The 26,810-nt window shown below is 33.9% G+C and overlaps 1 protein-coding gene across 1 annotated transcript in view; it reads right to left on the bottom strand.

Annotated features, from left to right (window-relative positions):
- Nucleotides 1-24,733, bottom strand: part of LOC140047535 (scavenger receptor cysteine-rich domain-containing protein DMBT1-like) — a 33,869-nt gene extending 9,136 nt beyond the window's left edge. Inside the window, exons 1-9 of the mRNA XM_072092578.1 lie at nucleotides 23,678-24,733; nucleotides 6,172-6,304; nucleotides 3,855-4,083; nucleotides 3,291-3,453; nucleotides 2,964-3,139; nucleotides 2,094-2,256; nucleotides 1,729-1,895; nucleotides 1,236-1,441; nucleotides 87-371 (exon numbers count right to left, since the gene is read on the bottom strand). Of these exons, the coding sequence (XP_071948679.1) occupies nucleotides 87-371; nucleotides 1,236-1,441; nucleotides 1,729-1,895; nucleotides 2,094-2,256; nucleotides 2,964-3,139; nucleotides 3,291-3,453; nucleotides 3,855-4,083; nucleotides 6,172-6,304; nucleotides 23,678-24,729 (2,574 nt within the window). The 5' untranslated portion in view covers nucleotides 24,730-24,733. The remainder of the gene's footprint in view (nucleotides 1-86; nucleotides 372-1,235; nucleotides 1,442-1,728; nucleotides 1,896-2,093; nucleotides 2,257-2,963; nucleotides 3,140-3,290; nucleotides 3,454-3,854; nucleotides 4,084-6,171; nucleotides 6,305-23,677) is intronic.
- Nucleotides 24,734-26,810: the final 2,077 nt, after the last annotated feature.

The raw sequence follows: 26,810 nt of genomic DNA, 5'->3' as shown, positions 1-26,810 counted from the left end.
GTACTAATTCAATTTTAAAATAAGGTGAATGATTTATTTATTTCACGAGCTAAACTTCATAATGTATAGTGTTTTGATCCACTTACAATAGTGCTGAATGGTTGCTTCTGATTAGTTCCGCCAAGTAAACCGTCCACATCCGCCGGTCCTTTCATTGAATCGCCAGCAGCTCCACCAAGGAAATCCCCTATAGTAAGACGGTATTCTTCAATTTCAGATCCCACCTCAAAAGTCTCGTACAGCGCATGCGCTCTGCTGTTGTCCTCGAAATCTTCGAAATCAATTCTAAGTGCGTATCGTCCTTCTTTTGTGATAGCATGAATAGCCTCGTTCCCAAGCCAGTATTCTTTTTCTGGAATCCCAAATCCAGCCTGTGAAATCAAGATAAAATATTCAGTTGAGAAAGTAATTAACCTTGGTATATTGATTCCCCGAATCCTCGTCTTTGGGATTTAAGAATAATAAAAAAATACTTTACTATGTTACGTAGACCACTGATCGAAACAACTAAATTAAAAAAATAATCACCGAGTTTGTACGTTTGTGTGTTTGTTTGTTCGTTATACAAATTGTTATGGGGTATCAACATGACCGCAATAGTACCGGTAAAGTTCTTAACTATATTTGAACATCAAGTTAGGGCCAAAATGGGGTCAAAATGGCCCACTTTTCCCCATTTTCGATGTTTGTTCGTTCTCCAAATTTCTGTTTCTGCACGTAACCATACATATGGGGTATCAAAATGACCGCAATTGTACCAGGAAGGTTTTAAAATAAATTAAAAAAATTCCGAGGATTTGGTGGAAGAGAGGATGGGATGGGTAGGAAATTGTTCAAGTATTTTAATTATCCATGGGAAGGAGCATGCGAGCTTGGGGTGGGTATGTAGGACCGAAACTGTACTACATTTGAAAACTGCCACTGAAGGATTATGGGTTGGGAGTTTGTAATTTGTATTGGAAACTTCTTCAACACATTACTCAGTATCTGGGGTATGTTGGGAGGGAGGAGGAGGGCGAAAACACTGGCGTAATGAAGTATAATATGATTGGAATTGTACTAGGAAAACACACATTTGAGAGGTGGAGGTTGGTGAGTATAGGGAGATATTGGCGTCGGGTGTTATGTACTCAGAAGGTTTTAAACTAATTTTGAAACCCGCCTCGGGGCCGGTATAATCGCTAGTGTTATATACTGTATTAAATAATAATTTAATCACAGAAATACATTCTTACCCTATATTCTTGCCATCCGCGGTTGAAGTTCTCAGTTCCATCTATACGTCGTTGAATTACTGTCCATCCACCTCCATCTATTTCCATATCGCAATACACATTAATGGACTGTGTCAAAGATGCTGGATGAATTGTGTAGACGCCGCTCAATGGGTTACCATGATGATGAAGCTCCTGGCAGTCAACAGCAAAATTACTATTGTATGCTGCATAAAAAGAATGATCAATTTAGCTACTACTCAATTTGTTCAGGTTTATTCATAAAATAAGACAAAATAAAAAAAGGAATAAAAATGCACCCAGGCCCCATCATAAATCTTTCTGGTTCTGGAATTTTCAATAGGTGGCGAGCATCCACTGCAATCCTTAATTATCTGAAATGCAATATACATGCTCTGACTCATTCCGTTTAATGTACACCACTTGTACATTTTGGTAGTTTTGTTTGTTTTTTAACATACATTTATGTGACCTTCCTCAAAATATAACCTACCAAAATAACCATCTGGTGCAGGTTCGCATTCGACACCAACGTCTTCGAGTCTGGAGCAATCGTGTACCCCCCAGCCTGGGAATTGACATTCATCTAATCTATACTCAAGTCCTGAACAGAACACATCGTCAAGCAGAATCAAACCTTCTCCTGCACCAAAAAATGCTCTGTTATGGAAATGATAAAATAATTGAGTTAGCATCAGCAACTCCTCTATACACACATTCATAAATAAATTGATGATTAGGCAGAAATCATTAACATTTAAAATTGATTATGAATACAGAAAATACAATAAAATTGCACGAAGAGATAAATTGACGACTGTGAAATGACATTGACATGATAAGTTTGATAGTCCGTACTGTGTAAATACACCTAAAACACCGGGATATCCAAGCTGTCTGCAAACAACTGCACCGTCTTCTAATGAGAAGTTATCGTCACACACCGTCCCCCATTCGCCGTCATGAAATATTTCAATTCTCCCTTGGTTTTCGGAAGTACCATCTACAAGTCGTAATATATCTGTGAGAATGTAATGCTATGTGTTAGTAATAGTGAACTGTGAAATATAATATAGTATTAGTAGACCTACTCAGTCTCATTTATATGGACGGTGAATTTGACTTTAGTGTATACCTTAGGTTAAATTCATTATGTTTAACTTCTCCCGGGAAAACTACTTCTTCTGACTTTGTGTTTGCAAATTTAGTCATTTCAATAATGTTGTAATAATTATATATTGCAATAGAACATTTTTAATTAGAAGTTTAAAAAGTTCTTCGGTTGATATTCTTACAGGAGAATGCAAGAAATTCAATACACATTTGTTGTGTAATGAATTTATAAAATTATAAATAATAATAAATAAATAAATTTGAACATTCTGTCTCACTTTAAACAATGACGCACTCTGATTATTATCAGATTATTATGACGCAAGTCTGCCTTTATATCATAATAATTTGCGCTATGGTTATAACCATAGATTCGAGTGAGTTTACGTAATTTAAATTATGAATGATTGTAAATATTAAAAATTGAAACATCTATGTCTGCGTACACAAGCGTAAACTACAGAGCTTAAGGGATCCGTTCGCGGTACCCTTGTTGAAACAATAGCAACAACAAAAATAGACATATACAAGATAATGATAAATTGTGGTAGAAATTTGTAACCTTAAATTATATCACGTTGTTAAAACCCTATGTAATATTATTAAAATTCATACTTTGCGCCTGAACGCTGGAATGTAAATTACAAGAAACACCGGCTTGTTCAAATGGTAAACACGTATGCACACCCCAATCTCCTTTATCACACTGCTCCAAAGAACGTTCAGTTCCTAAACAATTTACTCGATCAAGATGATATTCGCTGTCCTCTTGTGGTTCGCCAAAATATGCCCTAGGAGGTAATTAAAAATGTGATTGATAAAAATCAATGATGAATAAAAAGTGCAATGTATAATTCATGTTACCATGTGATATAACCAATCTGTCAATTAATTGACTATAAAACACTGGGACTGTGTTCCACATGTATTCTTTATACTCACTGCAAATAAGCTCGTTTTGCTCCTGGGTATCCAAGTTGGCGACATACAACGTGTGCGTCTTCAATATCCCATCCATTATCGCATATTGTACCCCACGTCAAATCGTAAAATATTTCAACGGTACCCTCATGTGTTGACGAACCGCCAATCAAACGAACAAAACCTGAGAAATAAGAGTAAACGGAATAAAATCAGTCGTATGCCGAAGAATGGAAACAGTAAAATTGCATTCATGTATTTGTTCAATTTATTTGCATTCACAAACTTCTATCAGTTAGATTGTATTTAATCATGCAACACAAGCACTGATGAAACTTTATTAGGCAAAAACCGACTGTGTTCTTTATTTACCTTTTTAAGTGTGTGGTTGGTTTTACATTTGTTTGGCTGTGAATGTGTTTGTTTCTAAATTCCAGAAAGGGCCACCACAACAAGAGTGATCCATTTAAAAAAAACATTTTGTATTTAGGCAAATTTTATGATACGGGGTATATGTGTGTCCTAAGCATATAATATATATAAATTAGCAATTTGCCCAGACACAATCGGAGGTGAGGTTCTCACTTGTGTTTAATCTTGTCATATCGTCGTCAATATGATGGGAATGGTGATAGGGTTGGTATCCACCAACTGGACCAATTGCTGATGATGTACATGCGAATCCCGCATATGAGTTCGGGATGCACTTCGCATCAACTACAGTGTGATCTGCCAAGTTTTCGTAATGACCAAGAACAGCTGGTTCAATCCATGGAGTTAAAACATCTAGTGGGTTGGTGTAGTATTGAGAAACCTGATGAATACAAATATATATATATATATATATATATATATATATATATATATATATATATATATATATATATATATATATATATATATATATTGAGACTGCAATGTGTTAACAATTTGCCTAATGGTACAAGATTTGATTCTGATTCAATTATATAATTGCGGTATTACAATTTCCTGTAATATTGATAATAGTATGCAATTTATTGAGACTGCAATGTGTTAACAATTTACCTAATGGCACAAGATTTTATTCTGATTAAATTATATAATTGCGGTATTACAATTTCCTGTAATATTGATAATAGTATGCAATTTATTGAGACTGCAATGTGTTAACAATTTACCTAATGGCACAAGATTTGATTCTGATTCAATTATATAACTGCTGTATTACAATTTCCTGTAATATTGATAATAGTATTCCATTTATTGAGACTGCAATGTGTTAACAATTTGCCTAATGGCACAAGATTTGATTCTGATTAAATTATATAACTGCTGTATTACAATTTCCTGTAATATTGATAATAGTATGCAATTTATTGAGACTGCAATGTGGTAACAATTTGCCTAATGGCACAAGATTTGATTCTGATTAAATTATATATTTGCTGTATTACAATTTCCTGTAATATTGTTAATAATATGCAATTTATTTTTATCTGTACATATTTGTATATGTAATGCTTGCATAAATGATTTTTATTTATTTTTTTTTGACGCAGCTTTTATGAAATTGATTGCCGCCGATGTACATCGTATATGTCAATAAAATATTATTATTATAGCATGCAATTTATTGAGACTTGCTACACTATAATTACTGTGTACTCTATGTATACATTATTTTATTTAATGTGAAAACAGTATCAATTACTTTGTTTGTACAATCTTCACCTTACAAGCTAAAATTGTTTCAAAGTTTAGATATTCTGTTAAATTGAATAGGTTTGGCATTTGGACTCTTAATAAATCTATCTTAAAGAAATTGCGAATTTGTTGAACTTCTTTATTTTGAGTAAGTTTGTTGCGTGATCTAATTCATTCGGGCTGGTTTAACTTTCAGCTAGGTTACAAAGCGAAATAAAATGTTCCTTTTATTAAAAAAAAAAAGAATTTTTATTTTGAATACTGTATTATACACATTTATATTTTTAGTAGAATTGTTGTCTGAAGATGATCTTTACTTTACAAAGCATTTTTAACAATTTGTACCATATTTTAACACCTTGATATTAATCGTGTTGTAGATTTTCATTTCGAGGGTTAATTATTGTTTGCATTTCATGCCCCCACCCTCTTAAAAACCCTTCTGAACAATTAACAAAAAACATTTTTTTATTCATCAATTTAACATTGGTATGTTTTTTTCTATCAATAGTAATAATTGGAATGGTTTTAATGAGCTTTGTACTGGTATTGTTGACTTTGCACTATTTTTGCACTGTTTAATCTGTAAATAAGGCCTTTATTATACTGTAATATGTTATGTACACTGTCAAGTCTCCCAAATGTACATTTTAGAGTTTGAAAAACAGTTGGGAGACAAAATAACAACTTAAAACATATATATCTTACAGTTTAATTGTTATTATAATTTTTTTTGTTTTAAAATATGTAGTAACATGCCTTTAATGAAATAAAATGAAATGGTGTATGTAAAATATATGTCAAAGTATAATAATCAGCCATTTTGTCATTGTCTCCCAAATATGCAAAAAAATAGCATGTCTCCGAAAGTGTTAATGTAGTGGTATATATATATATATATATATATATATATATATATATATATATATATATATATATATATATATATATATATATATATATATATATATATATATATACGTTCCTGCGTTTTGAAGAGGAACACAGCATTACCTGAAAACACATTTTCTTCTATTTCTTCCAAATGTTTGTTGTATCCGCGTGATATGACGGACAAGAATGATAATAAACACCCCGTGGTCTCTACATATTTAACGTATATAGTAGGTCTACTTAATGATTATAATAGACCTAGGCCTACTAAACTAAATTTATGCACAATTAAAACATGAAATAATATTAAAAGTAGTCTCACATCTGAACAAGCAACGAAGCATTCTTTTATGACGTAGGTTGCATTGTGCTCTGTGCAATCACATTCATTATGAACATTGTAGTTTAACCAATTCTCCCAACATGTTTTAATTTCTCTATCAAATATATATTTTCTGAAAGAAAAATTATTTCAATATTGGGCTAATGCTAAAGTGAATGATATTGAAGGTAATAATAAAACACTGGTGGTCAAGATAACAGCAATGATACTATAAAGATGATGATAAAGTGAGAATTGAAAAACATTAATTTACTCTTCAATAATGACGAAAACAACAATTAATTATGACTCACCAGATACCACATTACAGCTATTAAGTATATAGGGACTGAAAAAACCCAGAAATTATCCCTGTTGAACCGTGAAATGTGCATAAAGTCACATTTGTGCAAACAACCACAAATGTGCAAATCTAAACATTCATAATCACTAATGTGCAAACATCACGCCGTAAAATCAGTTTTGACGTTAAATGTGTAAAATCATTTTCTTCAACCAAAATCAGTTTATTAAAAATGATAACCTAATTTTAAATATCCACGGTTTTTTCTAACATAATGTTTTCAATATAGCCAATTACGTATTTAAATAGTAATACAGGCTGAAATTATCCGTTTTGTTACAACAAAAAACCACAATGATATCCGGAGATGCAGAAAATGTCGAACATCGCAATGTATTTTTAGTATTTGATAAAACTAAAGCTCATATAAATATGTTACACATACTATTTGTGTCATTGAATTTTATGGATTGTTTTCTTACAGATTTCCACATTTATGGGTATCATGTTTGCACAAATGTGACTTTTTGCACATTTCACGGTTTTTGTTTGAAGATGTTGAATGTAGAAAACAGGGTGCAAATTGTGTGATTGCCATTCAATGGTGACTGTTGTGTAGATAACTTACCTGCAATCAGATACGATATTGTTAACTAAATACGACGTGGTTTCCGTAATAAAGTTACTTTTACAGCAGCAACAGAATCTGCCGCACTCGTATTCATTCACCAAACACTGGAACGCACAATTCTGAAAAGAGCTGTACTGAAGATTTTCATCAAGTGCTCTTCTAACCCGACATATTCTTTGATCTCCCCCTGGTGGTAACGGGCGCATATCAGCGGCGGATTCATGATCTTCAAACGGCGGTTCGTTTACAGGTTGAATAACGTCTTGAGGAAACTTTTCCCGTACAAGAAACGCTTTTACATCAATATCACCAAGCGTTGATTGCGTTGTTTCAAAATCATCGTCAGAAATTTCTGATGAGCAACCATAAATTACCCTGTATATGTCTGGTTGTCGTACATACAGTTCAAGTATTGTTGCTGATTCTTGTAAAATGACATTATCATGGAAACAAGTCCACGAATAAAGAGCAATAACAGTTGGTGTCTCCAATCCATGTATGCGTTCATGGTTATTAAGAAGTAACGCTATGTTATTTCCGTCTGTATTTTCACCACGAAGTGCATATGACTGAGCAGCTTCACCACGGGCAACAATAAAGTTATCGCTTTCACTAATTTGTGAAGGAGCAATGAGTTCGTTTAACACAGGTGTCAACACGCGACCTCTTGCCGTAAGGGGCCGCAGCACATTTTCAGCGTAGTCTGGAGTTAACCACATGTCTTTATCATGTAATGGCAAGATCATGAGGACGGCAAATCGAATTTGCTCACCTTGCTGACGAGGCACACCCGTACGGTAGAATTTATCGAATATCACATTGTGAAATAAATCAAAATAATAACTTGCATCTGTTTTGTACTCGTATCTAAAACGGATAATTGGTGCAAATGAGGGTCTTTGGATGGCAGCTACATTAAACGTATTCTCACTTTCCATGGTATTTATATCCGGGTCTTCATGTCCCCAGTCGGTGAATGATATTATGAGAGGAGCTGTTTGGTACCTTTCAATATTAAGAACGTCCAAAATCATATCGGTGCAACTACTACATGGATATTTCCAGGTGTATAAGAAAAATACATGTGCTGTTACGTTTATTTCATCTAAATGATGCCAATCTACCATTGCCTGGATCCTCTCTGGAAACTTCAAAAGCAGTTTTAGATCCGATTGAACGATGTCATTCTCGACATAAGGAATAGCTGATATGTAATTAAAAACGTCTGAAGCTAAACTTGGTACCGCATAATTCAACTCATCAGGAACTACAAACCCTAATTCATTTGTAGAAGATCTAAATGTTCTTTCCAGGTAAGTATTATTACACCAGAAAGGAGTGTCTTCCAATGGCAATACCGCAAGAACTGATATTCGTTCCGAATCGGTGTCAGCGTAGTCATATAGATAGTCTTGAAGATGATCGTTTATAAAAGGGGTAAAATCAGTAAGTAGCTTAGTTAAGCATCGTATTTCATCATCAGTCACTTCTCCAGATACAAAATGTACAGGTATTATTACAAAAATAAATAAAATGTCAATCAATAAAATCACAATGTTCATCTTGAACATATTTTGATATAACAAAGGTACACAGCAGTTATTACCCAGGTAAATTATATCAACTGTGATCTAGTAACAACTGACCGAAACTAACCTAGAAAATGACCTTTACTATGTATCGTTAATTATTGTTCCGGTCTGGCTTCATAACAACCGCTGGCAATTCATTATCTAATACCCACCTTTCCTCAATTGGAATAGTTATCAGAAAACCAGAAACGAATGACAAAGTTGATACACCACGAGGTTTGAACATTGTTATTGTTGTCATAATTTTCTTATGTATGAAGGTCGTTGAAAGCGTTCAAATAATATAAAATTTATCTGTATGTAACAAATATTGATTTCCAGTCGTATACAGCAGATCCACTCCTAGATCACTAGCCCCAGTAAACAAAATAAATAAGTCTGCAATGTGATATCATCAAGTTTGACCAATCACTTTGTTCACATGAGTCATACATAAAATCAATGTTTTGAAAAATCCAGGGCCTCGTCCAACACGACAGGCAACACAACAAACTGATTCCGACAAAGAAAAGATAACCGGTTCTTCATTTTCCCACATTTCATTACAGATACAAATTATGAATCGAAATATGAACACAAAAATGAACGAAATTGCTGAAGATATAAGGCTTATGAAAGGTAAAATGGATACAATAACTAGTAGCATGAACAATTTAAAGGACAGATTGAACAAAATTGAAGAAGAAAATAAATATCTGAAAAAAGAAAACGAAAAATTAAAAATTAAAATAGACCAAATTGAAAAAAAAAGCCGAATGAACAATAATATTTTATGGAATAAATGAAAGTGACGGGGAAAGTTTGGCTCAAGCCGAAGAAAAAGTCAAAGACTACATCACGGAAACTTTAAAAATGGACGGAAATAGTATCTACTTCGACAGAGCACACAAACCTAATGCTAAAATTAGACCAAGACCTATAATATCGACATTTAGAAATTATGAAGAAAAAGTAGATATTTTAAAAGAAAGCAGAAAGATGCGTCGACATGCAACCGTGTGAGAAAATGAAAATGGTTTTCGAGCAGAAGCAAGCGTCAGTGAAGACTTCACAGCAAGAGTTAGAGAAATTAGGAAGAAACAGAAACCAATGATGGCCGAAGCTATTACATTAAATTAAGATATGATAAGCTTATTATTAATAATGAATCGTTTACCTTTGGTTAACATTAGTTTCATTAAATAGAAATAAATAGGGAATAGGCCATGGCCCATCCAACCATGATAAAAAACATCATCATTGTCAGTTCACTACTGGACGAAAGCCTCAGCACGTTTCTGCCATAGTGAACGATCTCTAGCTGCTCCCTGCCATTGCACTGTACCCCAATACTTGCCTATTTAATCTCGCCATCTCACTCTTTTTCGTCCTTTATTTCTACTCCCATCCATGGGTCTCCATGATGTCATTAGCGAAGTCCATCTATTGTCTGTTCTCCTACTGATATGTCCAGCTCACTCCCACTTACTTAATTTGATAGTTCTCATAATGCCTTAAACTTGTGTTTGTTGTCTCACCCATTCATTTGATTCCGAGCATTATTTCTTTCCATGTTGTGCTGTGCTGCTGCCATTTTATTTGTATAAATAATGCCAATATACAAAATCCAAAAGAGACAAAAACAAAAAATGTAATAGCCTTAAAGTTGGCACCAATATTAAAAGTAATGTGCTTAAATTTATCTCATGGAACATGAATGGCATAACAGGTGTACCCAAACGCCGATTTTATTGAATACATTTCGCAATATAATATTATTGGTTTGCTTGAAAAATGGAAAAAATATAGTGACGTATACAAAATTAGTGGATATACTACCCGATAAACGCTATGGTGGAATCATGGTCTATTACAAATCGCAGTTAGATGTAGAAGAACTTTATTATGCAAGCAAATGTATTTTGTGGATGAAAATAAATGTTAGCATAAATAAGAAAGTAATTATTGGGTTTATATATAGACCTCCACATAACTCTAAATACGCATCCGATTACTTCTTTAACATATTGGCTGACGAATTTCTTCAATAGTCAACATTAACAAGCAAATATATACTATAGGTGATTTTAACGGTAACGGTAATGCCAAAGACTATACATATCAAATGATGATTTCCCTTTAGTCTATGACGAGTAGGCCTACCTTAGTGTCGATGCTGATATCGACATTGTAAATCGTCTGAATAAGGATATTATGATTAATAAAAATGGCAAGGATGTGCTACAATTTTGTAAAGAAACCACTAGAAACCAACCTATGAATATGTAATGGTAGAATAAACAGTGTTTGCGATTACTTACTATCAACGAGTAAGAATGATTTACATGCGCATATATTGCCAAGCAACGCAACCCAAATTGAGGAAAATATGGATATTAAATACAAATACAAATGGGTAGATGACTTGCTCAAACATTTAAGAAATAGCTGGTGCCATGAGTACATGGACAGAATCGATAACAATTTCATGTTGGCAATCAGCGAAAATAAATTGACAGAGCTATTACTTCATTTGAAAATTCACCTATGCATGTAAATACATTTTTAAACCAATAATTAAAAAATCAAGATGATAAAGAATTTATAACCATGAAAAAACAAGTTAAAATAAATCACAGTTTAGACATTTTCGAACAATTTTTAAAAACATTTATAAAATAAATACTAAAAGCAATAAACAGAAAAAAAAATATTACGACGAAACTAAAAGGAGAAACATAATAAGACTCCTCAAAGATAACGATAATAAAAGATTCTGGCTAAACTTCCCAGAAGAAAAAAGCAATCCATCAAATGAAATCTCATTAATGGAATGGCATCGACACTAGTAATATTGTCATATCAAAGATAGCAATCGGTCGCAAACACTTCCAAAAATTGTAAACATAGTGGACAACTTGCCCTATGTCAATCAAATATTAAACACAGAAATTAAATTAGTTAGTCATAAGTGCATTTAAAGCACAAAAAAAAGGTAAAGCCACTGGTATTGATGGTATCACGAGCGAAATATTATTAAATGTCCCGAATTTTGTATATGAGAAAGTTAAGCTTCTCTTCAATTGAATATTTGTCAGTGGGAATTTCCCTCAACGTTGGGCCACCAATGTAATTATACCAATACACAAAAAAGGAAAAAGTTCTGAATCTCAAAACTACAGAGGGATATCTCTGATACCAACAATAGCTAAGGCTTTTCTTTATATCATCAATAATAAACTCATAGACTGGACAGATGAATGTAATATTTTGAATCAGGAGCAAGCCGGGTTTAGGAAAGGATATCCTCTAGATCCAAAGCAAATGGATAAACCACCAACTAATCAACCACCAACTAATCAACCACCACCGGATGATAGTTTGTGCCTTGAAAGCTGCATAAGGGATACTGGTACTGTTGTTGGATGTGCTTTCTGTTCCAGAGATTATCATATTGCTTGCCTGAAATTAAAAAAGGAACCAGCTAAAAAATCAAAATGGACGTGTGATAGCTGTAAACAGGAACTCTCCTACATCATAAAGAACCTTAGTGAGAGTATTGGTACACTGCAATCAACAATAAACGAAATGAATAAGGAACAAGGAAAAATAAAAAAAACATACTAGAAGAGGAGAACAAGAAACTAAAGACAAAACTGAGCGAAATGAGTATTAAGGTAAGCGACCTCACATTGAAATGTCAAAACCAAATACAGTAGAAACCGAATCAAATGATGGATGTAAATCTCTGATTATTGGTGACTCCATTCTTCGTGATTTTGAAAATTGTCATCACACACCGATGTAATTGTGAAACGAGGCGCTACTATAAATGGTATAACGGATGAACTAAAAGAAAATACTGATTTAAAAAAACACTCAAATATCATCATACACAGAGGAACGAATGACATATCAAATGGAAAAGATATTGAATTAATCGTATTGGAAGTGGAACACGCCATCACATTCATTATGATTAGAGAACCAAAGATATCAATTTACATATCAGCGGTATGTCCAAGGAACACAAATATGGAGGAGGTAGAGATGTTAAACAAACGCTTAGAGGAATTATCAAAGAGACTGGACTGTGCTTTTATTGATATATTAGCGAACGCGATAAATACTTACTTCTTTCCAACCAAGACTATTAAACTGCACAGTGAAGACAAACCTTGGATGACACCTTACGTGAAAACGTTGATTTGTGATCGCCAGAAGGCATTTCATGACGACCTCCACTCGGTGAATTGGAAAATATTAAAGAACAAAGTAAAATCAGAAATTGAAAAGCCAAGGCTGATTATTATGCGAACCGAGTTCAGAGACATAAAAAGGCTAACCCGGCACAGGTGTACAAGCAGATTCGAATCATGACCAATCAAGGGAAAGCTAACTCTACTATTAACATTCCAGATGACTTAAATATTAGTAATTCTAAAGATTTTGCTAACTTTATCAATAATAATTTTGTTAATATTACCAATGAAGTCCAACCCCTTGTAAGGGAGGAACTTCCGGCCTTTTGTCCGTATCCTAACCCAGACCCAGTTGTCTAAAATTATGAAGTTTATAGTGCACTTAAAAATATTAAGACCAAGAAAGCATCTGGTCCTGATGGTTTGCCTGCCAAATTAATTAAGGAATTTGCATATGAAATTATCAAACCTTTGGCTGCAATCATAAATCAGTCCTTTGGTAATGGTGTTGTCCCATCCCAATGGAAAAGAGCCATGGTTATCCCTATTCCTAAAACTAATCCTACGAACTTGGGATAAACTTAGACCAATTTCCCTCACTGACCACTTTGCAAAAATTGCAAAAAGTTTCATGTTAAGCTTATGGATGTTCTCTATAGAAATGCTGATAAGAAACAAAGTGAAAGTACTGTAGTGGTTACTGATTTTAAAAAAGCTTTTGACCACAATGTATTAATCTGTAAGTTGATTAAATTTCAAGTCCGTCCATCTGTAATTACATGGATTATGAGTTTTCTAAGTGATAGAACACAATGTGTTAAATATCTATACACCATTAGTAAATGGAGGTGTCCCTCAAGGTACCAGCCTAGGATCCCTCTGCTTCCTTGCCATGGTTAATGATGTTTTTACGATAAGACGATTGACGTATTTAAGTATGTTGATGATATTACCATTGTTGAACCCCGTCTTTGCAATTAAGCAACCTAGATTTATGCAAAACCACTTAAACGAACTATCGCAATGGACGACAGTTAATAATATGAAACATTATGTTTAGTTATGAGTGTAAATTTCTCTAGAGAAAATGTTAATCATTGTTGTCAACATTGATGGACAGCCGTTGCACATTGTGAATAATACTACAATCTTAGGCGTTAACATTAGTTCTGATCTTAAAAGGAGCTCTCATATCACTAAAGTGCTTAGCAAAGCTAATGGTAGATTATATATGTTGAAAGTACTTAAGCGATTAAAAATGCCAATTGTTGACTTATTAACTATTTACACTGGGTATGTCAGACCCTTAACTGAATACGCTGCTCCTGTGTGGCATTCTGGTCTTACCCGACTTGAATCGAATATGTTAGAGCGAATCCAAAAGCGAGCTTTATACAGTTAAATGTACGTCGTAATGAAATTTGTAGCAAATTTTTTGCCTCGTTAATTTCTAGCCAAGATGAGTGTATTCCACTCAGTTAGGTTTGAGTCTCAGAGATCTACGAAGCGCAAACAAACTTACTGTCCCTGTTTGCCGGACTGTCAGATATTGTAACAGCTCCATTCAATACATGATTAGGCAGTGGAACCGCAACTGATTTTACTTCTTTATTGAAAATAATGTTATCCCTCTGTATAATATAATGTTGAAGTAATAAGAATCAAATATAATATGTTAGGTAATTTTTTTTCAAATCACTTGGCCAGTCATTTAGATTTTTACTTGTTTTGATGTTGTGCTCCTTTATTTTAATATTTTTATATGATGTATTTTGTGGTTGATGTTATTTTATGCTATCTTTTTAAAACATTTTTAATATTTTAAGTACCTTTTAATAATGTAAAAAATGGTCACAATTCAGTTTTTCTGTAAAGATGATTTTAATAAATATACCATTATGAATGAAAATGAATGAATGATATATCGCCAACTTGTACCTATAAATGCGGATCGATAGATAGCTCAATCTCGACTGGTGCTCTTCGCCTATCATCGGCTGGATCGGCGAAACTAGTAAATTGTTAAAAAAAATGCCATCCCTTCCATAGATCTTGACTTGGAAAAGAAGCTGGCATGGCGACAGATGAAAAACAAACACAGCAATGCACATAGAAATCAACAAAGACAACGACAAAACAGAAACAACACGCACATGCCAGTAAGGAATGCACATCAACTACGAAACAATGGACGACATCAAAACAAAAACTTGACAAATAAAACTTGCTGTGTGGACTGTCAAATCACCGCACTAATGAATGTTACTACAATGAAGGCCTGGTATGTAGATCATTTGGAGAAATGGGACATAAGGCCAGATACTGTGTAAATAATGTACATTTTTTAGATTCAGATTTTTATGATGATAAATATTATTTTAATCCAAATTGATTTACTCATAACGATGCAAATCATCAATTTGATGGTGAGATCACGAATACATTTTGAAATAACTTTGAAATACATTTTATAGAAAACGAAAATGATATAGGAAACATAAACGTAAATAATATTGATAATGATGTTTTTAAAGCATTGAAGCGAAAGGGTTTCATTATAGCCCATGCAAATACCTGTGGTCTACCAATGCATTTTGATGAGATGCAACATATTTTAAATTAAATTAATGTCGATGTTTTTGGTTTAAGTGAAACGTTTTTAAATAACACCTTCAATGATCAGGAATTCCTAGTTGATGATTATGTAATATACAGGCGTGATCGTCAAAACAAAACACGGGGTGGCGTTGCGATTTACGTAAATCAAAATACCGCACATAGAATAAGGAATGACCTATGTGTGCTGAACTTGAACTTATGACCTAATGTGTGCTGAACTTGAACTTATGACCTATGTGTGCTGAACTTGAACTTATATCTGTTGAAATTACGCGCAATAAATGTAAACCCCTTTTAATAAAATTATGGTATCGACCACCAAATTCAACTACTTGTCTTTTTGACCACCTACAAAATATTTTACGTTCAACTGAATTAGAAAAGAAAGAGTTCATGTTGATGGGGGATCTAAACTGCGACCTCCTATCTACCGAACCACATTGTTACACCAAAAGATTAAATGAATTACTACGAACTTTCAACTTGAGCCCGTCATACATGAACCTACTCGTATAACTAAAGATAGTTTAACGCTTATTGATGTAATGTTCTTTACCAACGTTTCAATCTGGCGTTATACATGCTGGTCTCGGTGACCACTCCATGACATACGCTATATTGGGAAAACGAATAAATCATGACACGGTAAATAAACAGGAACACAAGTACAAATTTGTTCGAAATTTTAAAAGATTTAATTAAAATGACTTTATCTCTGATCTCCAAAATATAAATTAGAATGAAACTATACATAGTGAAAATGTGAACGAAAGTGCTCACTACTTGAAAATCACCTTATAAATGTAATTGATAAACATGCTCCTATGAAAAAACATAGAATATGGAAGAAAACGGCTCCATGGCTTGGTAAAGATATTATTAACAAGATGCCAGAACGAGATAAATTTAAAAAAAAATGTAATATATCTAATGATCAAACACAAAAATACCGTAAATGTCGAAATGCATGCAACAAATGATTTTAAAAAGTAAGTCAGATTTGATTAAAGACAAAATAAACGAAAATAAAAACGATGTTAAAAAAACATGGAATGTAATAAGACATATCATACCATCAAATAAGAAAAGTACGAAAGCCCATTAATGCCATTTTAAGTATATGTTTTTCGAACGTAATCCGTTCAAACGAATTACTAATTCGTTCAAACGAATTACAACATATACAACAAGTGCCATTTAAAGTATATGTTGTAATTCGTTTGAACGGATTACTAATCCGTTCAAACAAATTACTAATTTGTTTAAACGGATTAATAATTTGTTCAAACGGATTACTAATCCGTTCAAACGAATTACTAATTTGTTTAAACGGATTACTAATTCGTTCAAACTACTAATCTGTTTGAACAAATTAGTAATTCGTTCAAACGAAAACTTCTTTTATTTGCTAATCTAAGCAGATCCCACATGCCCATCCACCACCACTTTCGACTACAATCCCCCTCCTCCTACTCCGACAATAACCACAAAAAGATAAACAGTAACACTTTGGTCGATCATCCACTATACAGTGTCAAATTCATGTATTCAAGCACTACCCACACTGCCGCTAGCATCGCCCCAACAAATAGACGGATTCAAACTCCTCCATCCCACCCCTCCCCCTTTCTCCAAGCCCCCACCCACCCCAAGTTAAAGATGCTAAAGATAGGACATAAAGTTAAGTTTTTAGACGCTCGCCTCCAATCCCCTAACTATTTCAAACTCCTGGATCCACCACCTTCCCCCAAAAGTCAATGATATACTCAGGTATGTTAATGCTACCCAGCAAATATTGAAGCCCTGATGTGAAATTTCATTTCATTTAAGGTCAGCATGTAAAATATCACACTTTATTAATAAATATTGGTTTTAAATTCTATATTTTTTTTACTGTGATGGTTGGATTCAGTATTAATTATTAATTATCTGATAATTATTTAATTTCTCTTAGTTATGCATAGAAACAGTTACTATGGTAACTAAAATTGAGATATTCTTTAGATTTTGCATATTTATATTATACAAATTTAAATTTGTAGATTATTAGCAGGCATGCCTTATTTGCATTTTCAAATTACCGTTTCACAAGGTCACTTTCTTCTGTGATTATTTTTATTCATGACAACCCTATATTTTATTTACAGCGGGCACCTCCTGTAAGCGGCCACCTCCCTTAACGGACGCACTTTGAAAAGCCCGTTTGTTCTTCCTATCTAGTTAGTGCATTTGGTGCTTACCGTAAGCAGCTGCGGGCACCTTTTTATACTAAAAATGAGATTTTTTGTAAGCGGCCAATCGAAAAATGTGATACTTATTGCATGGACCTATGAATTAGAGGTCCATGTTTAGTGTATTTCTTTATATATTAGCTTTATTTTGAAGAGGTTTTAAAAACATTACTGTGAAGAGATGAGAAAACTACACAGATTTTGACCGACCATTTTTCATATGATAAAAGCTTTTAAAATTTGTCTGAAAATGCTAAAAAATACTAAACCACCTGATTATAAATAATAATAGGCCTACAATTAGCTGGAAAATTGAGAGGGTCGTTTCGTTAAGAATATCGTATATAGCCATAATACGTGATTTTGGCCCTTTATCGGCAGAACCTCCCGTAAGGGGTCACCACCCGTTAAGCGGCCACTTTTCCAGGTCTCGAGGGTGGCCACTTACGGGAGGTTCAACTGTATTTAAAAAACAATTATCCTTAGTTACGCAAAGAATCAGGTTCTAAGATAACATAAATAATACATTTTGACATAATTTGACCCAACAAATGACCCTTTCACAAGGTCCGACAGACATTTTCTGAGATTCAGTAGATAAGTAAATTTGGGAAAAAGTAGTAAAGCTATGTAATCAATTGTTTGTAGTCATGAAACCCCATATTAAAAATATTGTACTTAGTTACGTATAGAAACAGTTGCTACAATACACTATAGGTAAAATGTTGATGTCATTTGACCTCAATATGTAAAATATAATTCCATATTTTATTTAAAAAAAAATTTCCTTAGTTACGTAAACAGGTTTAAGATAACACTAAAGGTAAATTTTTTACCTTTATTCAGATTTGTCAAGACTTTTTTTCTGAGATTAGGATTCAGTATTTAAAGTAAATTTGGCAAAAAGAAGAAATGTAAACTATGTAGAAAAAATGTTTTGTATTTATGAAAAACCCCTTATTTTAAAAATATTTTCGCATAGAAACAGTTACTATGGTAAAATGTTGACCTCATTTGACCTCAAAATGAATGAATTTACAAGGTCAAGTTTGTCCTCACTTTAAGATTAATAGAATGCAGTAGAAGTAAAATTGAGAAAAATTACAAATGCATTCAATTCTTTGTATTCATAAAAACGCCATTTTTACGTTTTTTTTAAATTACTTTCTTTAGTTACACATATAAATGGTTGCTAAGGTAACACTATAGGTAAAAAATGAAAATTGTTGAGAATTTTTATGAACTATCTTGTAAATTTCGATCAAACATTAATAGTTGTAGTAAAGTGGGGACCTGTCCTGTTTTGCATTCTGACCCCTTTTGACCTCAAATGACCTATTTACAGGGTCAGATTTTTAGGGAGGTCTTTCTGCATCTCTGTACACAAAATAGATTTAAACATTTATAAAAACCATTGACGCAATTATTTCAAAGTTTAACATTATTTTCCATCAACTAAATATTTCAATGCAAAATACTGTTTTCTGGCAATTAATTGAAATAAACCTGGCAAGACATTCTCCTATTTTATCTAAACTATTCGTATGACTCTAGTAGCATTATGACAAGCCACATATACATTTTATTATTGGATTAGCCATATTTAAATTGTGTTTCATGTGTTTTGTTTGTTGATATTTTGGTTGTATTTTTTTGTATTTTTCGTATTTTCCTTCGTGATTATTGTTGACAAACCTATTGACTATCACATTAAAAAACCTCATTGATTTAAAAACACCACTTTGGAAGTTATAGGTACGTTTATGAGGTATACTTTTATAAAAAAAATATTTTTTAAAAACACCCCTTGTGAGTATTTTTGGTTAGAATAAGTATACAAGTTTGTACTTTTTCACTATAGAAATCTGTGAAAAATGGCAAAAACATCAAAATTTGAATAATTGACCGTTGTCATGGTAACGGAGGCTAAACATTAAAATGAATGTTGTAGATATGCTTTTTATTGAAATGTCTATTCATGGTAAAAATTTTAGAGAAATCCATTTTTTTACAGACAATGGCTCTTAAATATTATAACCTAATATATGTAAATCAATCTGGTTTTCGTCCATCGTACTCTACATCCACAGCACTTGCCAACATTACTGAAAATTGGTACAGTGAAATTGATGAGGGCAGAATTGTCGGTATGTGCATGCTTGATTTCAAAAAAGCATTTGATACGGTAAACCATCACATATTATTGAGTAAATTAAGATTATACAATACAGTGATTTAAAGTTACCTTTCTGAAAGATCCCAATTCACAAATGCCAATGACATGTTATCTGAACGTACGTACGGTCATCAAATGCGGGGTGGCCCAGGGCTCAATCGGCGGCCCCTTGGCTTTCCCTATGTATATTATAAATGCCACAAGTGTAAAATTAGTAGGTATGCAGACGACACTATTGTATATTATGCATCAGAAAATGAAAATGAAATTTATCAAACAATACACTATGAGCTTGAACACATTTGATTGGCTGAAGAATAACAAACTAAGTCTTAACATCTTAAAATCAGAATTTATGCTAATAGGATCAAGTCAAAAACTCTCCAAAATTGAAAAACAGAGAACGTTCTGTCCACATACATCTTGGTGTAAACACTGATGAAAGCTGGAAATACCATATTGAATATAGCCTACTCGTGCGAAGGCTCTAAAAGGTTTAGGTATGCTTAAACGATGTAGACACATTTTTCTAAATAATATATTAAGAAATATTTCAAATTCTATTATTATTATTCCACATTTAACTTACTGTAGGCCTAGTGTAATCTGGGGTAATTGTGGTTCGAGCTTTCTAAAAAGAGTACAACCTGTACAAAATAGAACAGCCCGAATCATATTTGGCATATCTTGGGACACACCATGTAAAGATGCACTTTCAGCGAGTAAATTGGCTTACCCTCTCAACTAAAGATGAGTATAAATGTTGCATGGTAATTTTTAAAGTTATGATGGGGCGTGCACCCACATATCTATCAATTCTATCAAACAAAATAATTTCAAATATAACTTCAGACATAATGATACAAACCTCTATGTTCCTAAAACCTCGCACTGAGTATAAAAAACGTAGTATTTCTTATAGGGGGGTTATAACCTGGAATAAACATAATATTGATATCAACAAGATGCCACAATCTCTGAACGTATTTAAAAAAGAAATTGCAAACATATTTATTCAGGAAGCCTAATGCTGTATTATTTTATAAATTCTTTCTTTTAATGTTTTTCTATAAATGTAGATAAGTGCAAATTCCCTCACTTGCACTGATGGCTAGTGTTGCCCGAAAGCTCTGCTAACTTTTCTGGCTGTTTACTTTATCGTTTTGATTTAGCTTTTTGCTTTTTATTTTTGTATCTCCATTGAGATCCAGCCACTGATACCCACAGCATTGTCATTTTTTTTAGTAATTTGCCTTTGGATTTATATATATGTATATATATATAAATTATTATATTTATCACGAACTTGTGGAAGAACACCTTTATAGCTTTAACGGCACACACTTAATACTTTCGTAGTGAAAATCAGGTGACCTAAAAATGACCTAAAATGCGCCAGATATGTATGCTGTAGCCATTTTGACATTGTATCGCATGGAACGCCTTAGAATGGTTTCAAGAAAAACATACGAAACAGTATATATCTGAGCCAAAATGTGAATTTTATGTTTTTTTTTAAAGTACTTGTGACGTCACAAAGAACGACATCTTCGACATGTCTTCGGAAGGAACGTCTTCGGAAGTATTGGGATGTACGGAGAGTCAACCAAACAAAGTTCAAAGTTCAAAATGATCATGCTGATTTGTCGGTTAAAATGCTTACGTATAATATATGTTTTATTCATGCATATACAAAGTAAAACCCGATTGGATCCACGAGCTGGATGGCTCAGTGGGCTTGTATTTATTGAGGCTATGGCCAAGGGGGTTGTAGGATCAATTCTCTACTTGAACATTTTTTTAAAATATTTTTTTTTAGTTTGAGAGAGATTATTTAGAGGGTTAGGTTTTCATATTTAGGACGAGTTTTATTATTTATGTTTTTATCAAGACAAGTTCATAATTGATAAAACTAAACGGTCAGACAGAGATGCATAAAGGCCAATTTACACAGACGAGCGGTAACGGTAAGCGGTATTTGTAAGCGAAAAACCGCGTAGCTTTTCCCATTTACACAGCGCGCGGAGTTCGCAAACAGAGTGGTGGAAAGTAGGTGCGTGTAGGCCTCGAGGCTAATGCATGTTACTGCTGGCCTGGATGTGACTGACTGTCAGTAGGCCTAGCACACACAAGCCTTAAGTTTTAGAGGGAATTGTTGCCTAATAACGTACTAAAATGTATATTTTCTTTTCACTATCCTTAGGCCTATACGAACATTAGTCACGTCGTAGGTGCTGAATAAAAAGAAAAAGAAACTATAGGCTAGGCCTACTACGGCACTCGTATTTATTGTCGTCTTTCACTCGACGGACGCAAAAAAAATTTGTTGATAGATGACGTCATTTCAATCATGTCGTTGGTTGGCAAGAATCCATAATTACCGCGCGGTATTTTCACAAAATCGAATCTGTTTCGATCCTGAGCGGATTTCCGCTCAACCGCTCGTCCGCTCCGCGTTCTGTGTAAATGGTCATAAGAAATAACATAGATTCTATTTTTGCGTTTTCCGCTCAACTTTACCGCTTACCGTTACCGCTCGTCTGTGTAAATTGGCCTTTAGTCTAAACAACGATGCCACATACATGACCAAAATATGTGAGTACATACACTATGCCAAAATTCACTTCCAAAATCAAAATCAGTAGGTCAGAGGTTGCATTCCCCGTATGGGTAATGCAGCATCCTCTCACCACCAGAATCCTTTATCGAATTACAAAGGTGTTTTCCATCGCTAACGATGCAAGTTTATACAAGCTCGAAAATCCTACTGATGTTGAAAAACCAATATAAAAGGTACCAATTCTCAATTCCATATAGAGAATCTGAACAGGAAGGTGAAGACTTTGCATGTTCCCTAATTCGTCTACGAAAGCAAAAATGGTAAGTTCGGAAGTCTCAAAGATGAGAGTATGCTGGATAAAATAGTTTGTGGACTACGAGATGAGGATATCCTGAAGGAATAGTTGCAGGAGCCAAAACTAACAATAAATTCCTGTATAAACCTTGTGAAGACATATGAACCTTAGACCAAACCTAGTACTGTTGTAAAATTAAACATTAATGCTATGCAATAATGGGTATATGGGTAGGTCTATCGACTGGTAAAACGAATAAATGTGGTCGTAAACATTGCCCGTCTTCATGCTATGAGCCGAAATGTGGCCCAGATGTCCATTTTAAACTACTGTGAAGTGCCGTATTACTGATAAAAGAGATACTCTGCCTACAAGTCGTAAACCTACAGTAGAAGGAAATTAAAAAATAGTGTAAAAAAGCTAAAGAAACGGACGAAGATGTGTCCACAGTTCCGAATATGAGGAATGTCTAACTAATAATGGTCACTGAACATACAATAAATAACGTTGTTAAGAGTAATTATAAGGAGGTTAAGAGTACAAGTGAAAATATAAATATAACATTTTAGATAGACTGTGATACCTCGTACAATGTTAATAATAAAAACCTGGTGCCTCCAAACCAATAACTAAAGTCGACACTGTATTAAAGGGCATGCAGGACAATCAAATGAAGACTAAGAGTAAACAATCCGAAACATTGTAAGCTCTATATGGTTCATTTCTATGTCATTGATCGTTTAGAGAGAACAATGATGGCCTACAGTATTTATAAATTGCATTAATAGACATTTTCGCACGACATGGTGTTTCCGTCACCGTCCACTCGGACAATGGGCAACCGTTAAATTCTAGGGATTTCTAGAACTTTGCGGTGGTATAATAAGTTAATAAGTATAGTCTGAACTGTTACTTACCTGCAATCAGATGTTATGCTGTTAACCAAGTACGCTGTAGTTTCTGTAATCAGGTTGTTTCCACAACAGCAGCAAAATCTGCCGCACTCATATTCATTCACCAAACATTGGAACGCACAATTCTGGAAAGAGTTGTACTGAAGATTTTCATCAAGTGCTCTTTTAACCCGACATATTCTTTGATCGCCTCCTGGCGGTAACGGGCGCATATCAGCGGCGGATTCATGATCTTCAAACGGGGGTTCGTTTACAGGTTGAATAACGTCTTCAGGAAACGTTTCTCGTACAAAAAACGCTTTTACATCAATATTGTCAAACGTTGATCGTGTTGTTTCAAAATCATCGCCAGATATTTCTGAAGAACAACCATAAATGACCCTGTATATGTCTGGTTGTCGTACATACAGTTCAAGTATTGTTGCTGATTCTTGTAAAGTGACATCATCATGGAAACAAGTCCACGAATAAAGAGCAATAACAGTTGGTGTCTCCAATCCATGTATGCGTTCATGGTTATTAAGAAGTAACGCTATGTTATTTCCGTCTGTACTTTCACCACGGAGTGCATATGTCTGAGCAGTATCAGTGTTTTCAGTTACTCCGCGTGCGACTACAAAATTGTCACTTTCGCTGATTTCTGATGGAGCTAGACGATCGTTTACTTGTAGCGTTAACACGCGACCTCGTGCCGTCAGTGGCCGCAGTACTTCTTCGGCGTAGTCAGGAGTTGACCACTTCTCTTTATCATGCAATGGCAAAATGGTTAAAACGGCAAACTGTATCTGATCACCTTGTTGTCGAGGCACACCCGTACGGTAAAATTTATCAAATATAACGTGCTGAAACAAATCAAAATAATAACTTGCATCTGTTGTGTATTCGTACCTCATACGTGTAATTGTTGCAGATAGAGGTCTTTGGATGGCAGCTACCTCCAACCTATTCTCACTTTCTATGATATTTACATCCGGGTCTGTATGGCCCCAGTCGGTGAATGTTATTATGAGAGGAATTGTTTGGTATATTTCAGTATTAAGAACGTCCAAAATCATATCAGTGCAACTAATACATGGGTATTTCCAGGTGTATAAGAAAAACACAGGTGCTTTTGCGGTTTCATCTAAATGATACCAATCTACCATTGCCTTGATCCTCTCTGGAAACTTCAGTAACAGTTTTAGGTCTGATTGAACAATGTCATTGTCGACATAAGGAATAGCTGATATGTAATTAAAAACATCAGAAGCTAAACTTGGCACCGCATAATTTAAGTTTTCGGGAACTACAAACCCTAATGTGTTCACAGAAGACTTAAATGTTCTTTCCAAGTAGGTATTGTTGCACCAGAAAGGTGTGTCTTCCTCAGGCAAGACAGCAAGAACTGAGATTTGTTCAGGGCCGTCGTTGAAGTAACGATTATATGTTTCTGCAATTTTTGTGATCTTGCTTGTTATACATCGAATATCCTCGTCTAAAACTTGACCAGTAACAAACTTGATAAATAGGAGCAAGGAAGCTATGAAAGCTCTACGCCAAACAAATTCCATGTCATTCAATACTTAAAACTATTTGTGCACAGTATATCTTTTGTGTTTCGTCAACAGAAGCGGCGTACTACACTATCAGCGGTACAAATGGGTCTACAGCCCTAAATGATCGTATGTTCTTCTTATACTTCAATATAAGGTTAGGTCTACTGTTCCGGTATAGATTCACATACGTTGGGTTATTGATTGTATCTTCTTTCCGTTTCCCCCAATTAAAAACCCCTTGTAATAAAAACAGAATATAGACGCTTTGTATCAATTCAAAGAGTGTCGTATTATAAGGTGCTGTCGTGGTTCGGGAATCCTTAATATTGATTTGCTAGGTTTAGACCATTAAGGTTTGGTTTGTGAAGCCATGTATCCCATGCAACAAAACAATACGCAAGATGAGGCTGTATTTACTCTGTATCGTTTATTTTTCTAAACAGGAACAAACCCTGTATAAAACAACGTCATAATTATTATGTATCAGCAGTGTAATATAATTCAACAATAAAAACAATCACAAGCAAGCTTACTACAATATGGTCACTTCACTAATTATCAATTAGTATTGCTCACATTGAACGAACTTGTACCTGGATCCAATACACCAATTTCATACTACTAATCACGTCAACCTGGTAAGTTATCCAATTAACTTCAACATGGTATGTTATACAACTAACTTCAACATGTATGCTATCTAATAAGACAAAGCTGTATATCAAACAGAAATTATTAAACAGTGAATTCATTGTCGTTACGCACATATAGTAATACTGTAAAACATTATGGTTGTATAGAAAATATCTACTCACAGTATTGGCGAGAATCCACAATTAAAAAAAATACAGTATATAACATGTCTTACAACAACTAAAACAACTTCTGCAGAAGCAACGCTCACGCAGCCTATTCAATATAGTCATTCACCTGATATGCAAATACGCCCGCGAATACCAGTAGTGAACAATAGCAATGCAATGCAATATATTGCGCCACCAATAATGTAGATATAAGAAACTTCGGAAGCTTTCCGATCCATTACAGTGCGAATATACATAACTGTAGCATATTCGGTATTTGTAATCCAACATAGCAAACTCGTTTTTTTGGATTTGATAAAAACATGCAAAACATAAACAAAATGTTGTAATATAATGTGCGAAGGTTTTAGACTCACTTGGTCGCAATATCAGAGTTCTTTATTCATATTCGTGCTTAATAATACTATCACCAGATAATATACAGGGGTATACACACGAATATACACACGAATATACAGGAATAGATCTAATTGATCCTAATAGTCATGAAAATCTGATTAATTTCTTACTGGACGTTTTGGTGATTGGTGACCTAAATGTGATATAAAGTTGATTCTTAGATTAAAACTCTATAGCATTACATTGCAATATGCATATCTATAGCACAAAAATAAAAAAAACAACATATCTTTTAAAATCAATACTGTTATGAAAGTTTTATCATGTAAATGACAGATATAAAGAAATTAAGCAAATTATATTAAAGACTACTGTACCGTGACCCCGGGTGATCGCCTATATGAACATTCTCTATCGAATTATACATTTAATTAAAGA

The sequence above is a fragment of the Antedon mediterranea genome, chromosome 4 (genome assembly GCF_964355755.1).
Source record: "Antedon mediterranea chromosome 4, ecAntMedi1.1, whole genome shotgun sequence".
NCBI classification, from domain to species: Eukaryota; Metazoa; Echinodermata; class Crinoidea; order Comatulida; family Antedonidae; genus Antedon; species Antedon mediterranea.
This window is presented reverse-complemented; position numbering and strand designations above follow the sequence as displayed.